The sequence below is a fragment of the Haematobia irritans genome, chromosome 1, assembly GCF_050003625.1.
Source record: "Haematobia irritans isolate KBUSLIRL chromosome 1, ASM5000362v1, whole genome shotgun sequence".
In the NCBI taxonomy this organism is placed as follows: Eukaryota; Metazoa; Arthropoda; class Insecta; order Diptera; family Muscidae; genus Haematobia; species Haematobia irritans.
In genome coordinates, this window is record NC_134397.1 from 240,521,108 (window position 1) to 240,537,492 (window position 16,385).

Below are 16,385 nucleotides of genomic sequence, written 5' to 3' on the forward strand. Positions count from 1 at the left end.
CAGATTTAGATAAAGCCTCCAAAATCTTTCTTAATATGTAAATGATCTCAACAAACTAATAGAGCAAAATATGACTATGTTAGAACGAAAGATTCTATTAAACTGGGCAACTTTTCCAGACCTCTCAAACCTTGACATTAGAAAAGAGGGCACTTCTCAAAAGTGGACCTCTCCAAAATGTGGATAGAATTTAGGCTACCTTGGATTTTCATGTCTGAAAGGTTACAATGAAGATGTCTACTATATAAAGAGTTTTTGAACAGTTTCATAAAGTCAGTCCCTCACGATTTTTTACGCCTCATGCTTGTTTGTTTAGTTAGAGATATTAAGTTTTTTTTCTGCAAAAAAATCTATTAACTTCGTTTCTTATCTGCGAAAAATATACAATACGTTTAAAACAAATGTAAATTTATTGATCAATTTTCTTGATGTCATATTTCATATACCATGTTATGATAAAAAAAGACTTTATTTATTGAGAGCAACTAAAAACTAAGAAGTGAAACATTAACATTAGAAATTATCAATTGTGCGTTACCCACCCCCACCCACTAACATTACTATTTTTAAAAGCAATAAAACAAGTGTAAATAACTGAGGCAACAATAATCTTTTGTTTAATAAATCTATATATATATATATATGTATGTATGTTATCAATGTATCAACATCTTTAGAAGAAAACAATTTTATATTTTTAGAAGATCTATCAATTGGGTCTCTTCGAAGCCATTACAATGCATTATTCTTATTTATAAACTGCAATCAATTTCTTCGCATGTATTTTAATATTTGCATTTTGTTTTACGTTTGCCTATGGGCTATCAGTTGTTAAAGGGGGAAACTTGGTTCCTGGAAACGTATTTATGTTTTGTTTTGTAATTATTGTTATTGATTACATTTCAGGCGTTTATTTTATATTTAATAATAACAACGGCATATGTAAACAAAATATACTCATTTGTATATAGACAAATGATTAAAGTCACGTGCAGAATATAACGATACTTAACCACAGCCATGATTAATTTTATATATGAACTATGCTGATGATGGTGATTATGTGTAGTGACGATCTTCAATCAAGGTCAATGTTGTATCTTTTTATCTGGTTAAATTATCTCAAATCTAAAAACAATTGAAAATAACTACTATCCAAAATCTCTTGTTGCCCCACCAAACATGTTCAACGAACTGTTAAACAAACTTCATACACGGATCAGAACATAATTCTTATGAAAATGTTATTTATCATGCTATAAGGGCTGTGAACAGAATCACAAAATCGCTACATCGGTCCACGTTACGATATAGCTACCATATAAAATAATAAATAAAGATGACGCGAATTTGATGCGATTTTTCTAAGATTTTAAATTTAAAAGTATTTATGTCAGCCCATTTTTGACATGGCACACATATAGACCGATCTCACCATTAGACTACCCCCGATTTGGGGAAAACCCCTTAATTTTTAGTAGATGGAGACAAAATTTCTGAGTTGCTAAATAAGATTTAATTTGTTTCTAAATAAGATTTAATTTGTTTGATTTTTATTTTTATTTTTTTTTTTGTAAAATTTTCTCCAAATTTTGGTAATTATTTTGGGGTCGAGTGGCAACCGTGATTCTAAAACGTCATTTTAAACCTGATTTATTATACTGACCCGAAAAAATCTCCAAATTTATAGAAATTCCCCACCAAATCGCCAAAAATCAAAAATTTCGTCTTCATCCACTAAAAATTTTGTCACAATTTTATTTCTATAGAAAATTTTGTCAAAATTTTATTTCTATAGAAAATTTTGTCAAAATTTTATTTCTATAGAAAATTTTGTCAAAATTTTATTTCTATAGAAAATTTTGTCAAAATTTTATTTCTATAGAACATTTTGTCAAAATTTTATTTCTATAGAAAATTTTGTCAAAATTTTATTTCTATAGAAAATTTTGTCAAAATTTTATTTCTATAGAAAATTTTGTCAAATTTTTATTTCTATAGAAAATTTTGTCAAAATTTTATTTCTATAGAAAATTTTGTCAACATTTTATCCCTATAGAAAATCTTGTCAAAATTTGTTTCTATAGAAAATTTTGTCAAAATTTTGCTTCTATAAAAAATTTTATCAAAATTTTATTTCTATAGAAAATTTTGTCAAAATTTTATTTCTATAGAAAATTTTGTCAAAATTTTATTTCTATAGAAAATTTTGTCACAATTTTATTTCTATAGAAAATTTTGTCAAAATTTCAATTCTATAGAACATTTTGTTAAAATTTTATTTATATAGAAAATTTTGTCAAAATTTTATTTCTATAGAAAATTTTGTCAAAATTTTATTTCTATAGAAAATTTTATCAAAATGTTATTTCTATAGAAAATTTTGTCAAAATTTTATTTCTATAGAAAATTTTGTCAAAATTTTATTTCTATAGAAAATTTTGTCAAAATTTTATTTCTATAGAAAATTTTGTCAAAATGTTATTTCTATAGAAAATTTTATTTCTATAGGAAAATTTTGTCAAAATTTTATTTCTATAGAAAATTTTATCAAAATTTTATTTCTATAGAGAATTTTATCAAAATTTTATTTCTATAGAAAATTTTGTCAAAATTTTATTTCTATAGAAAATTTTTTCAAAATTTTATTTCTATAGAAAATTTTATCAAAATGTTATTTCTATAGAGAATTTTGTCAAAATTTTATTTCTATATAAAATTTTGTCAAAATTTTCTTTCTATAAAAAATTTTGTCAAAATTTTATTTCTAGAAAATTTTGTCAAAATGTTATTTCTATAGAAAATTTTGTCAACATTTTTTTTCTATAGAAAATTTTGTAAAAATTTTAAACCTATAGAAAATTTTGTCAAAATTTTATTTCTATAGAAAATGTTGTCAAAATTTTATTTGTATAGAAAATTTTGTCAAAATTTTATTTCTATAGAAAATTTTGTCAAAATTTTATTTCTATAGAAAATTTTGTCAAAATTTTATTTCTATAGAAAATTTTGTCAAAATTTTATTTCTATAGAAAATTTTGTCAAAATTTTATTTCTATAGAATAATTTGCAAAGCCTACCAAAACATCAAGAATTCTACCAATCTAACAAACAGTAAAAAATTTATCATTTATGGTAGAATTCTACAAACTGTGACAGCCGAGTTTACAATTATTTTTATATCTACTTGATTATTAAAAAAACACAGAAGCACAAAAGGATGTAAAAGGAACATTTGGACTAAAAACGAACGCTGGATTTTATTTTGGAGGCTGAAGGGCTAATTTATAATTTTACTCAAATTAGCTAAGGAATTTTTCTATAATTGCACCCTCAAAAAAAATCGCTTCTTTAACATATGTTCCAAACATATTTTGCAGGAAGCACATATATTATTGCATACTGCCGAAACATTAATATGTTTGTTTTATGTGAACATATTATATGTTTGGAAGCATTTTGAGCCAAAAATATTATATGCTTGGAAGAATTTTTCCCAAACACGATTGTGCTCATTCTCTAACATACTCGTAATTTTCACTTCCACGAAATTTTTTAGTTATTGGCACCTTTCTCTGTAATACAAATAATGTTGAAGAAATTATTCACTTTTATAAATTTTTTAAATTTTACCTTTCGCCTGCACGGAGAATCGAACCGAGGACCATACAGTTTGTAAGCCAACACACTATCCACTGGGCTACGTAGCTGTTATAGTCACCAGTAGATAATTATCGTTTTAAGTTACATTTATATAGCATAGTTTGCAGCGCCCACGAGCCCATGCAAACATAACATTATTTAACAGAAACATACATTTGTTTGCCACGTGGAGCAGTGGTTAGCATGTCTGCCTTGCATGCAAAGGGTTGTGGGTTCAATCCCTGCTCCGACCGAACATTTTTTTTTTTTTTTTTTAATTTACACATTTATATTTATACTATATTAATTTTTTTAAATGAAGCTTCGAAATGTGCGTTATTAAAGATTTATAGTCAGTAACAGTGCTTGATATAAACGAAATTGACTGATTTTTGGATAAAAAATCAGTCATACATACATAATGTTATAATATAAACATAAATTTATTTAGGAGTGAACAGTTTTTTACTAGCATTTAACACCATCGCTCTAAAATTCCTTTTATTTTTCTTTAATAATTAATTTTAAAGAAAATAAACTTTTTAAATTGTTTTAGCTGTAAAACTCGAACTTAATGCCCGCTTTTATATTTGATGGTGTCCGTCAACTCCTCGTGGACTACTTTTTAATAAAGAGGAACTAAAGTTTGTTTTTTTTACATTTTACTGTGTAATTTTTCACTATTTCCTCCTTATTTCATTTTACTGTCCCAACTCTAAAAAGAGTATAGTGCCCTTTCGTTATTTTTATGAAGACCCCTGATTTCTTTTAACGAACCAAGAAAAAAATTGTGCCCATAATGCCAAAATGATAAACAAAACACATGTCCACACATACATAAAATGCTGCTCTCAAGGCGAAAACATAAGCTGTTTGTTTTTCAAATGTCTATTCTCTTGGTTCAGAATGTCTATTCTCTTTATTCAAATTAAATAATATTTAGACTTAAACATATCAAATTTTTGGCCTTATCGTAAAACAGTTTTCCGAAACAACATACAAGCGGTTTCACAGAAATTGTTCTCTTTTGACTCTTTTGCTGTGTTATATTGATATCTTTCGTCAACTCTCCCGGTTTCCATCTCTATTTCTCTCTATACTCTCTCTGTCGCTTTGAATAAAATATCACAACATATGTATGTTTAGTCGAAATTTGTAAATTTATATATGTTTGTATTCACACATATGATTTTTATGAAACATTGATGCCCCAAACATAATATATTCTAACATATTAACATAGATGTCCCAAACATTTAGTGTTAGTTTAGGAACATTACATGTTCGCACTTAAATATATTGTGGTTTAAAATCGTGCCCGAAACACATTTTGTTTATATCGGAACATATGAAAAACATATTTTTCTAACAGTGTGTAAAATCATTTCGTAAGGGCTTGGACCTAAATATTGCTCCCTCATATAGAAATGGTGTTGATGGTCCACTTTCTACCACCCAATTTTATTACTTGAGTATTTAGAAGCAAATTTTCGTTCATGGTGACCGAATTTGAATTTTCATTTCTTGAGCATTTGGAGGACGATCACCGGTCTGTCTCCTGATGTTGTGTTTCGAAATATTGATCTTATTGCAGCTCGCAGGCAGGCATGGCAAAATTTTATATTTTTTTAATTTTGTTTGATTTTCCACAACAGATCCTATTTCTTTTTTTAACTTGTCAACAATTTGTTCCTACTTTTTGTGAGGAGCTTAATTTTTTTTTAATTGGGGGATTTTTGGGGGACGAAAGTGAAACTTTGGGACAAGAGTGAGAAAATTCTTGCAACACTGTTCGCGAGGGTATTTTAGGTCCATAACGACCTGTCGTAAATTTGATTTATGTTGGTCAATATTTTGATATAATCCTCATACCAATTTGACTGCTTGTATGGGCTTAAATGTATTAATTGTTTGAATTTGAAATTTTACTTACAAATGTAAAATCTAATGTCAAAGGGCCTGAATAGTCAAAGTGATCAGGTTGCCACTTTAACCTAATGTTAAAGGTTAGGTTAGGTTAGGTTAAAGTGGCAGCCCGATTAAGTTCACTTAGGCTCACTTAGACTATTCAGTCCTTTGTGATACCACATTAACTAAAAGTACCTATTACATACACACAAAAAAATTTTTCTCTGATTCAATCACCAAATTAATTGATCCAATTAATTTTTTAATTGAAATGTCTTCAATCACGAAAATGATAGTATCAATCACAGTTTTAATTGGGCATAGAAAAAATTCTTGATTAAAAAATTAATTGATTTTTTCAGCAAAATTCAATTAATTTTTTAATTGATTCAATTAAAAATTTAATTGATGTTGATTGCAAAACGCAATTAATTTATTAAGGTAACTATTTTTAAAAAGGTAACTATTTTTAATTACTTAGTTAGATTGGCTTAGAGTTTTTATTTGGATTAACAAATGATTGTTTGAAATACATTTTTAATTAAAAAAGTAAAAAAAAAATCAGCACTTTTTTAACTGAATTAGTCTTCCGAATTTGATTAAAAAGTTAATTGTATCAATTAATTTTTTAATTAAACATTTTAAAAATTTCAATCATTGACTTAATTAACTTAATGTTTCTATCATGATTAAAAAGTTAATTGTATCAATTAATTTATTAATTGAAACAATTTTCAACTTCAATTAACTTTTTAATTGGAAATATTTTGGTGATATTTTTTTCTGTGTATGGGCACTTCTAGTTTTAACCGCTGAACCTTTTCGATTATTTTCTTCTGTTGAATCAACCATATTGTTCCAAAAACATTAGCAGACTGCTTAAGTTAACGTTTTCCAGGTCCGCCAGTAATCTAAAGATATATGCGCCTAAAATTTGCAGGACACTCACACAAGAGGTGTTTAATTGATTCCTTTTCCTCAGCAGCTTCAGCTGCTTCATTTTAACCTAATGTTAAAGGTTAAAGTGGCAGCCCGATTTTATTCAGGCTCAGTCCATTGTGATAATGTTACAAATTTCAAATAAAACTTTGGAAACTATACCATTGGGACCGATGTATGGCGTCAAATGTCCATAGCATAATCCATAAGTATATGGAATTTACTACAGACCCAATATCAATAGAATTTACAAGATTTTTTTACCCTCAACAAAATTTACCATTTTATTTACATATATATATATGTTTGTTTGTTTGTTTATTCATTCAATATAATACAAAGGCCTAGTGGCCCATATAGTGTATTACACAGTAATATATATGTACTGTAAACAATAATCCATTTTGAGGAAACGTTTTCAAAGCAAATTTTTGTATGGTGATGGGTATTTAAGGCTCGACCTATGTGTTTAATTAATCTTTTCAATTTAAATCGACTGTCATATATCGTTTGAAAATGTATATACTACTATATTTAAGAAAGATATATTTTTCGTAAGTCTGTTCAACGGAAAATAAAAAAATCAATATATTCTTATCATCGTATCGATAATGATAAGGAATTTAAAAGAAAGTGAACAATGACATCCACTACAAAGATGTTCCGCAAATGCGGTGACTACAATGGGCTTTAGCAATGCGAATAAAATAAAATAAGTATTTATCAACTTTGACTACAGAAACACCTTTTTGCTAAATCAATGTTTTTAACGCCCACTGGTTTAAAAATTTTAAGCATTATTTTAATGGCAATTATAATAATTCAAAAATTAATTCGTAGTATCTTCTATGGATAGCTGCTGTCCGACACCGATTAGACAAATGTTTGTCAAATTTGTCTAATAAATGAATTAGTCATGTAAACGGACACACAATGAAATTAAACACCAAAAAACATGATATCGAAATTTGAACAAATAATATATGGCAAATATTTTTGTGGGACTTCATTTATATGCGTCAGATCAACTCAACTTTACTCTAATTTTAAATACATAACCTGAATTTCAATTAACAATATGTTAAGAAAAGCTTTGGTATGATAATCAATTTCATTAATGACAAAAATTAATAACGGCTATATATGCCCACCACAATCACGTGGCTCCAATGGAAGAAGGAAGTAAATATTGGAAGGAAGTAGAAATATAGTCCTGCTCTACACACAAAAAAAATGTTTTCTGATTCAATCATGATCCAATTAATTTTTAATTGAAATGTCTTCAATCACAGAAATGATAGTATCAATTAAAAAAATAATTGAAGGTCAATTAAAAAGTTAATTGATCCAATTAAAAACTGAATTGATACCATTATTTTTGTGATTGATTTTTGTTTCAATTAAAAAATTTGTTGAATCAATTAAATTTTTAATTGAATATTTTTTAAAACTCAATTAAAATTTTAATTGGAAAATTTTTCGTGAAATTTTTTTGTGTGCATATGCGATTTTTACCTTTTTGAGTGAATTTTAATGTGTTGTTGAGATGTGTATCGTTAAATTTTTAGGCAATTTGGTTTGATTCAATATTTTTTGTATCAAATAGAAAAACGATCTAAAGTTTGAAAAATTCTTTTCCTTTTGTTAATACCTCATTCACATTAGGCTCGAAATCTACTAAATGTGGTTTCAAAATCCCTTTATTGAAGGCAAATGACAGTTAAAATCTTGTTTAAGTGACGTATTTTCTACGTGTCAATTGTAAAAAAAAACAGCTTTAAAAGTGACATAGTATCCTCTTATTAGGAAGCCGCGTGGTACATTTACCCAGTCAGAAAAAAACCATCGGAAAAGCGTTGTAAAAGCGTTGTGAACGGTTGATACACGGTGGGAAAAGGCGTTGTTACAACCCCAAAATGATAACATCATTCCACGGTGTATCGATTGTATTTAACAACGTTTTCAAAGCGTCATGAAAACAATATTTTATACGCTTTTCCGATGGTTTAACGAACACTTTGACAACCCCAAAATGATAACATCGTTATACGGTGTATAACTGGTTTTTACAACCATTAAAAAGCACTGAAAAACAACATTTCATACGTCTTACCAATTGTTTCTAGAATGCCTTAGGAGGGTTAGAATTATAATTTTACAGTACCTTAAAACCGCTATTGAAACAAAACAAAATACGTTGAATATTTTATTGTTATATTTATATTAGTGTTTTACACTTTACAAAGGAACATCAGAAAACTTAATAATTAACAATTAATAGGAAAAATACATAATTAAGATTAAGATTGACATTTCTAATTGGTAAAAAAATATTTTAATATGGTTATTTAATATGGTGTTCACGTTGGAAATAATAGACTCCTCCATTTTTTGAAGTTATAAAGTAAACTTCTCCGTAAACTGCAAATTTCATTCTTCAACTCATTTTTTATCTCTCGAATTTCGTCCTTAATAGCCCTTAACTCTCTCCTAACTTCATCCCTGAATGAAGCTACATAGAAAGATAAAGAATAACATTTGTTGATAATGGCCTCTATTGGGCGAAATACATTTCCTTACTCTCGTCATCCTTATTTACGGAATGGGATGGCATACTGTGATCCTCCGTCTCGAAAAAAATCCAAATTATCATCTATAGCATCTGTAAAGTGAAAAATGAATTAAAACAATTATATAAATTCAGGATTTCAAAATGTACCTCTTCTGTGTTTTAGCTTTTGTCGCTTTGCTTGATTCTTTCCTACGAAAGGCATCGTTCCAATGGAGTCCAAACTTTTATCAGTGTCTGTAGAAACAAATTGAAAATATAAAGAAATGAATTCTTTAGTGCACGACATTTTTCTTACCTTCAGTTGTACCAAGTGTGTTAATTTTCCTTTTGTTAAGATTTTGAGACATTTTACCAATATTTATTCTTTATTTTATTTTCTTATTTCGAAGTGACGCTTGTTTTCGCCGTTATAACTGTTTCACGTTTGTTTATGAATTGTTGTTTCTTGTACACAGAGTTGCATTTTTTCAGTGTTACCATCTCAAATTCCTAAATTATACAAAGAAAATTCCCGACACTAAAGGTGAGTATTAAGTTCGAGTTTAGTCGCATTTTTTCACTAAAGTGAAAACTAAATCTTAAAAGGCATAAAATTATGCATATTTTTTGCAGATTTCATTATAACTTACTTTTCTTTAATAATCCGTTTTAAGGAATACAAACTTTGTGAAAATTTGCTTTGGGCTTTTCCCCATCAAGTTATAATAAAATTTGCAACAAATGTGTATAATTTTATGCATTTTTCTTACTGATTTAGTTTTCACTTTAGCGAATTAAGCGGCTAAACTCGATGTTAATACTCACCTTAACATGTAAAAAAAAGTAATTATGTCTAACAAAATTTCTTCAATTAGTCGATAAATAAGTACTTATATTTGGGGTTTGGCGTGATGTCAGCGTTTAGTTTAGTTAAAACTTTCTACAATTGCCTCATTTGTAAAATTAACCAAAATTGTTGTTCCTAGTGGTTTCACTGTTAATGTACATATTCACTTTATATAATAAAGGAACATTATCCTATTATAAATCAATTCATATCAACAATAATACATCCATTACTCATTAAAAACCATTGGACATTGATGAAACATGCATTTTCAACGATAATTTTATGGAAAATTTACTATTTAAAAACCGTCAATTAATTTGTTTAGCAAGCGTTGTTTCAACGTTGGCTTCCAACGCTGTTACAACGCTCAATATTTATAACCATCGTAAATTTCTGACTGGGTATTTATAAGGTAGCCTCACCAGCCCAAAAATAACAAAAATATAAAAACATATCAGCTCAATATCACTAAAAAGTAAATAAACAAATGCAAAATCATTTGTTGAAATTTTGCGATGTATGAAAATACATCTTAAATGAAACATATTCAACTGGGTGCAAGATTTTTGGCCATGTTCACCATTTTCCCGCTTATAAAACATACACTACTTACGCATTTTCCGTTGTATTTAAGTTATTTTCGAATTTTAATTTAATTTTTTTAACAACATTTTGCTGAGCCCTTTGCAGTTACCTGCAGAATTAAAGGTACCCTATAAATAATTGTACCATAGGAAGTCCTTTAACATTCGTCGAAATTCAAACAGCAATCGGAAAAGTCGTATTTTCTGTCTAAGAATCGAAAAGCTTTTGATGTTTTTTAATAATTTTTTTCATTGTTATTTTATTAATTTTGTCTGGTCGCTATGCTTTTGGCATAGTATGACTATAACTTTCTTCGAAAGATAAGCGATTTTCATAGCGTCAATATCGAGAATGATTTTTTGCCAACATTTCAAAGTTACCACAACTTCAATAAAGTAACAATTAATTTTTTTTTAATTTTTCATTTCATTTCAGTGTATACATTTTCTAATGAAATAACTTTTAAAACATCATATTTTCTACTTGAAATCTAGTGTGAATTCGACATTTAAGTTGTTGTTAAAACGTTTTTAAAGGACTCCAAAGCACATGAAGAAAAAAGCCAAAAAACTAATAAATTCCTGGGGTGAAGTATTTTTCTCCTAGGACGTGCACATGTGTGTATTAATTTTATGTAGGCTTATCCACTACATTACAGGGTAATGAAAGTTTTCGCTGGCTTTATTTAGATCTGATTTCAGAATTCTATAGAAAAAAGAAACTTGTGTAAATGTTATTTTAATTTCATTTTTTTTATAAAGAAGAGTGCTATTTTGTTTAATTACCCAGCAAAATACTGGCATAAAAAAATGTGCGGTATTGTTGGAAACTTCCTTATGTAAAGATAAAAGTCGAAGAAAACTGTATTGTTTCTGAACCAATTTCGAAAAAGATTTTCATTTCTTTTTAAGCTACGTTTTTATACCCTTCACCACTACTGTGGTACAGGGTATAATAAGTTTGTGCATTTGTATGTAACGCCTAGAAGGAAAATCTGAGACCCATCGTTTAGAACACCGATCATCTTAGAATTGAATTCTGAATCGATTTAACGATGTCCGTCTGTCTGTCTGACTGTTTTGGAAAAAATCGGTTCAGATTTAGATATAGCTGCTACATATATTTATCCCCGATCTGGTCATAATTGGCGTGTTTATCAACCGATGTTCTTCAAAATCAGTACATCCGAATATTTTATGAGTCTCGAAAAACTTGGAAAATATCAGCTAAATCGGTTCAGATTTAGATATAGCTCCCATATATATCTTTCGTCCGATTTATACTCATATGACCACAGAGGCCAATTTTTACCTTCGATTTAGTTGAAATTTTGCACAGGGAGTAGAATTAGCATTCTAGCTATGCGTGTCAAATTTTATTTAAATCGGTTCAGATTTAGATATAGCTCCCATATATAGCTTTCGCCCGATTTACACTCATATGACATCAGAGGCCAATTTTTTGCTCCGATTTAGTTGAAATTTTGCACAGGGAGTAGAATTAGCATTGTAGCTATGCGTGACAAATTTAGTTGAAATCGGTTCAGATTTAGATATATCTCCCATATATAGCTTTCAACCGATTTACCCTCATTTGCCCACAGAGGCCAATTTTTTGCTCCGATTTAGTTGAAATTTTGCATAGGGAGTAGAATTAGCAGTGTAACTATGCATGCCAAATTTGGTTGAAATCGGTTCAGATTTGGATATTTCTCCCATATATAGCTTTCGCCCGATTTACACTCATATGACCACAGAGGCCAATTTTTAACTCCGATTTAGTTGAAATTTTGCACAGGGAGTAGAATTGGCATTGTAGCTAAGCGTGCCAAATTTGGTTGACATCGGTTCAGATTTAGATATAGCTCCCATATATATGTTTTTCTGATTTCGACAAAAATGGTCAAAATACCAACATTTTCCTTGTTAAATCGCCACTGCTTAGTCGAAAAGTTGTAAAAATGACTCTAATTTTCCTAAACTTCTAATACATATATATCGAGCGATAAATCATAAATAAACGTTTGTGAAGTTTCCTTAAAATTGCTTCAGATTTAAATGTTTCCCATATTTTTTTACTAACATTGTGTTCCACCCTAGTGCATTAGCCGACTTAAATTTTGAGCCTATAGATTTTGTAGAAGTCTATCAAATTCTATCCAGATCGAGTGATATTTAAATGTATGTATTTGGGACAAACCTTTATATATAGCACCCAACACATTTGACGGATGTGATGTGGTATCGAACATTTAGATCTACAAAGTGTTGCAGGGTATAATATAGTCGGCCCCGCCCGATTTTAGACTTACTTGTTTTTACTAACATTGTGTTTCATCCCAGGGCGTTAGCCGATTTAAATTTTAATTCTAGAGTTTTTGTAGAAGTATAAAAAATTGTCTCCATTAAAAGTATTTGTATCTGGAAATGCAAACCTTTATATAGCTCCCAGCAAAAAGGAGTTAAGATGGTAACACAAATGTTTGTCTATATAGTGGTAGACTTTACTTACTTGTTTTTTTTTGGGTAGTATACCAACATGGGAATTACGCTTTTTAGGAATTATCGCAGCACCCACTCCAGTTTCGAACCGATTTTATTTCTCACGCACGACATATTTGTTTTAGTCCCATTCACGAGAGTTGCTTCAGATTTTGTTCACGACTCACGTGATTCACGCATGTCACGAACATTTCGTGTCACACACCTCTAGTTCAAAGTAAAATTAGATTCAGGTCAGAGAATATTAAGATTTGTTTCGTTATAAGAAATATAAATTCTTGCGATTTACTATTCTCAATATCGAAGCATGGGGCCTATATTATTTTAACTTGACGGTAGTAACAGTATTGACCCCCCAAAGCCAAATGATACGCTGAAGCGTCAATCTAATTTCCCAAATTGTCGCTCTACTCATTAAGCAATGTAAATAAACTTTCAACTAAAGAAATCACATTTCACTTCTGTGAAGGTCGATCCAAAAACTCACGTCCATGCAATTCGGTATGGTTGTTGTTGTCTTCAATATCAACCAAGCAGCCAGCCGCTCATATGGCGTACACACAAACATATCAAGATACACACACCTCAAACATAATAAAAAAAAACTTGTTTGTATATTATCAAATGGTAACAAATCATTGCCCTTTCTTTGAAGTCTATATCCCATATCTTAAAGAGGGTGTTGCAGAATGTCAATGGCAGTGGTTAAATAAAAAAAGTAGGCTACCTAAATTAATTTGGGCTAACGCATCCATGTTAAGGTAAACAACACTTACATTCGTCAATTGACCCCATCCAGTGGGCCAGTCCGCAGGATTTTTCCAAGGATCCGTGGGATACGGATCAATAGGTGTACGGTCACCATGACGGAAGAGCTTAAAAAAAAAACAAAAACATTGGAAAGGTATTAGGTGTTATATTGTGATAGGATGATTTACCTCAGACGAGGTTCCTTCCCAAGACTTACCACATGAGCAAAAACCAATTTTCCTTTCAATTTTGTAGCAGCTGTTGCTTCATTATATTCCCTCCCAATATCCCCACCACCTACTCTTCCACCAGCTGTGTCTTCAGTTGTTGTGGCCCCAGCCAAATTGAAAATGCACAAAAATAACACCAATAGACACCAACAACTTTGACATTTTAACAGCAACTTGGATGCTTTTGTTGTTGGTCTAACTTTATTTTGCATAATTCTTGCCGTAAAACACTTTGGCTTTCATAAAAAGAAAATAAAGCAAAAAGTAAGCAAAGCACTATGCAACTTTGTTTTTCTAAATTCTCTACTAAATTGTTGCTAAATTTTCTTGTGTACTAAGCTATTGCATTTCCGAGAGAAGTTTATTGCCTTTTGTCCACAAATTTGTTTAATTCTTCTTTTACTCTTCGGCAAGTAGCGAACGAACGAAAGCGCAGTACCGCAAAAACAATCCAACTCAGAGCGCGGAGCACACACAACAAATTTCAGAAGTGACCGCTATATTTGTTATTCGCCAAACTACCCAGTGTTGCCATGTTAGAGTTTTTTCATGTTTGGGGGAAATTTTTGGGAGTAAAAAGTTAAGAAGTTAAATAATTCTCAATTACCCTGCCAACATTTTTTGAATTTGGGGACTCTTTTGAGAATCCCCACTACGTCGAAAACAATCATATACGACATCAAAAACTCGTCGGAAAAGCGCTGTCACTATTGAGAAGTTGTACCACGCCAAGTTACTACAAAAATGTTTCGCATGAGTGCAATTATTAGGTGCCTTTATAGATCAATTTAGAACGACGCCAATAAGGGACCCTCCAAACAATCAGAAAAAGTGCATTTTAAGATAGTTGTAAAAGAATCATTGTGGTCGAGTAAAACACGTTTGTTTAGATATTTATTAATTTGATTAAACAATTACAGATTCTTAAAAATATAACATTTATACCACTATCACATTACATTTAACATAATTTTTGGCATTAATGATGATGTTGAGTTACAAGTAGCGAGTTACATGTTGCTGCGTCTATCAACCAGTGTTTTTATTCCATGGAGGCAGCGTGTCTGTAAAATATCTGAAAAACAATCACTTTATTCCATTTGGAAAATCACCAAATTGTTCACCAATATACCTTTCACAATTTTAAGCGTATAATCTATGTTTTCAGAACTTTATTTTCGTTTTTATTTAATTAAAATATAACAAGCTGGTTGCGCTTGGCGTTTCACAAAAAAAAATGGCTTTTTTAACAGTAGGGATGGCAAATTACTTGCATGTACTTTTTGATGTACCTTTTCATGATGGTTGAAGTGACATTTACGAGTCTGTGGTAACGATGAGGTTGAAATGGCCCAATAAACACAAGATGAGCGTTTTTCAAATGCAACAACTTTTCAGTTTGAGAGTAAATATAATTTTCAACATAAATTCAACTTGACTTGAAATAGCTCATCTTCAATACATCTTCAAATTGTTTGCGAATTACTTCCAATTTGCCAAAATGTTGACGAAATCTTTGAAAAGGTGTTGAAGATAATACCCTGCCAGCATTTCAAAGTTCCATTTCAACCTCATCGTTACCACAGACTCGTAAATGTCACTTCAACCATCATGAAAAGGTACATCAAAAAGTACATGCAAGTAATTTGCCATCCCTACTGTTAAAAAAGCCATTTTTTTTGTGAAACGCCAAGCGCAACCAGCTTGTTATACTTTAATTAAATAAAAACGAAAATAAAGTTCTGAAAACATAGATTATACGCTTAAAATTGTGAAAGGTATATTGGTGAACAATTTGGTGATTTTCCAAATGGAATAAAGTGATTGTTTTTCAGATATTTTACAGACACGCTGCCTCCATGGAATAAAAACACTGGTTGATAGACGCAGCAACATGTAACTCGCTACTTGTAACTCAACATCATCATTAATGCCAAAAATTATGTTAAATGTAATGTGATAGTGGTATAAATGTTATATTTTTAAGAATTTGTAAATGTTTAATCAAATTAATAAATATCTAAACAAACGTGTTTTACTCGACCACAATGATTCTTTTACAACTATCTTAAAATGCACTTTTTCTGATTGTTTGGAGGGTCCCTTATTGGCGTCGTTCTAAATTGATCTATAAAGGCACCTAATAATTGCACTCATGCGAAACAATTTTGTAGTAACTTGGCGTGGTACAACTTCTCAATAGTGACGGCGCTTTTCCGACGAGTTTTTGATGTCGGATATGATTGTTTTCGACGTAGTGGGGATTCTCAAGAGTCCCCAAATTCAAAAAATGTTGGCAGGGTATGAGAAAACTTTGACAAAACACTACCCTAAAATGCAACGAAAAAACCATGTGGTTTTCAATACTTATTTGTGCAACGAAGTCCGTGGTCAATTGCAAGAAATAAAAAAAAAATGGAAAATTTTAG

The 16,385-nt window shown here is 29.9% G+C and overlaps 1 protein-coding gene and 2 long non-coding RNA genes across 7 annotated transcripts in view; 1 reads left to right on the forward strand and 2 right to left on the reverse strand.

Annotated features, from left to right (window-relative positions):
• Acph-1 (Acid phosphatase 1) overlaps positions 1–14,445 on the reverse strand; it is a 48,267-nt gene extending 33,822 nt beyond the window's left edge. For 2 of the 5 annotated variants that reach the window (XM_075308006.1, XM_075308246.1), the window contains exons 1-2: positions 13,944–14,444; positions 13,753–13,851 (exon numbers count right to left, since the gene is read on the reverse strand). In XM_075308006.1, coding sequence (XP_075164121.1) covers positions 13,753–13,851; positions 13,944–14,168 — 324 coding nt within the window. In that variant the 5' untranslated portion in view covers positions 14,169–14,444. Of the gene's footprint in view, positions 1–13,752; positions 13,852–13,943 lie in introns of all 5 variants that reach the window. The other 3 variants (XM_075308081.1, XM_075308188.1, XM_075308132.1) reach the window with 3 other exon arrangements.
• A 392-nt stretch (positions 14,446–14,837) lies between these two features.
• Positions 14,838–15,298, reverse strand: LOC142219586 (uncharacterized). The gene is made up of 2 exons (XR_012717644.1): positions 15,089–15,298; positions 14,838–15,031 (listed from the first exon to the last, which is right to left on the reverse strand). It is a non-coding gene; the product is annotated as an uncharacterized LOC142219586 (long non-coding RNA).
• Positions 15,299–15,496: 198 nt separating this feature from the next.
• LOC142219587 (uncharacterized) lies at positions 15,497–16,005 on the forward strand. Its single transcript, XR_012717645.1, has 2 exons — positions 15,497–15,734; positions 15,792–16,005. It is a non-coding gene; the product is annotated as an uncharacterized LOC142219587 (long non-coding RNA).
• Positions 16,006–16,385: the final 380 nt, after the last annotated feature.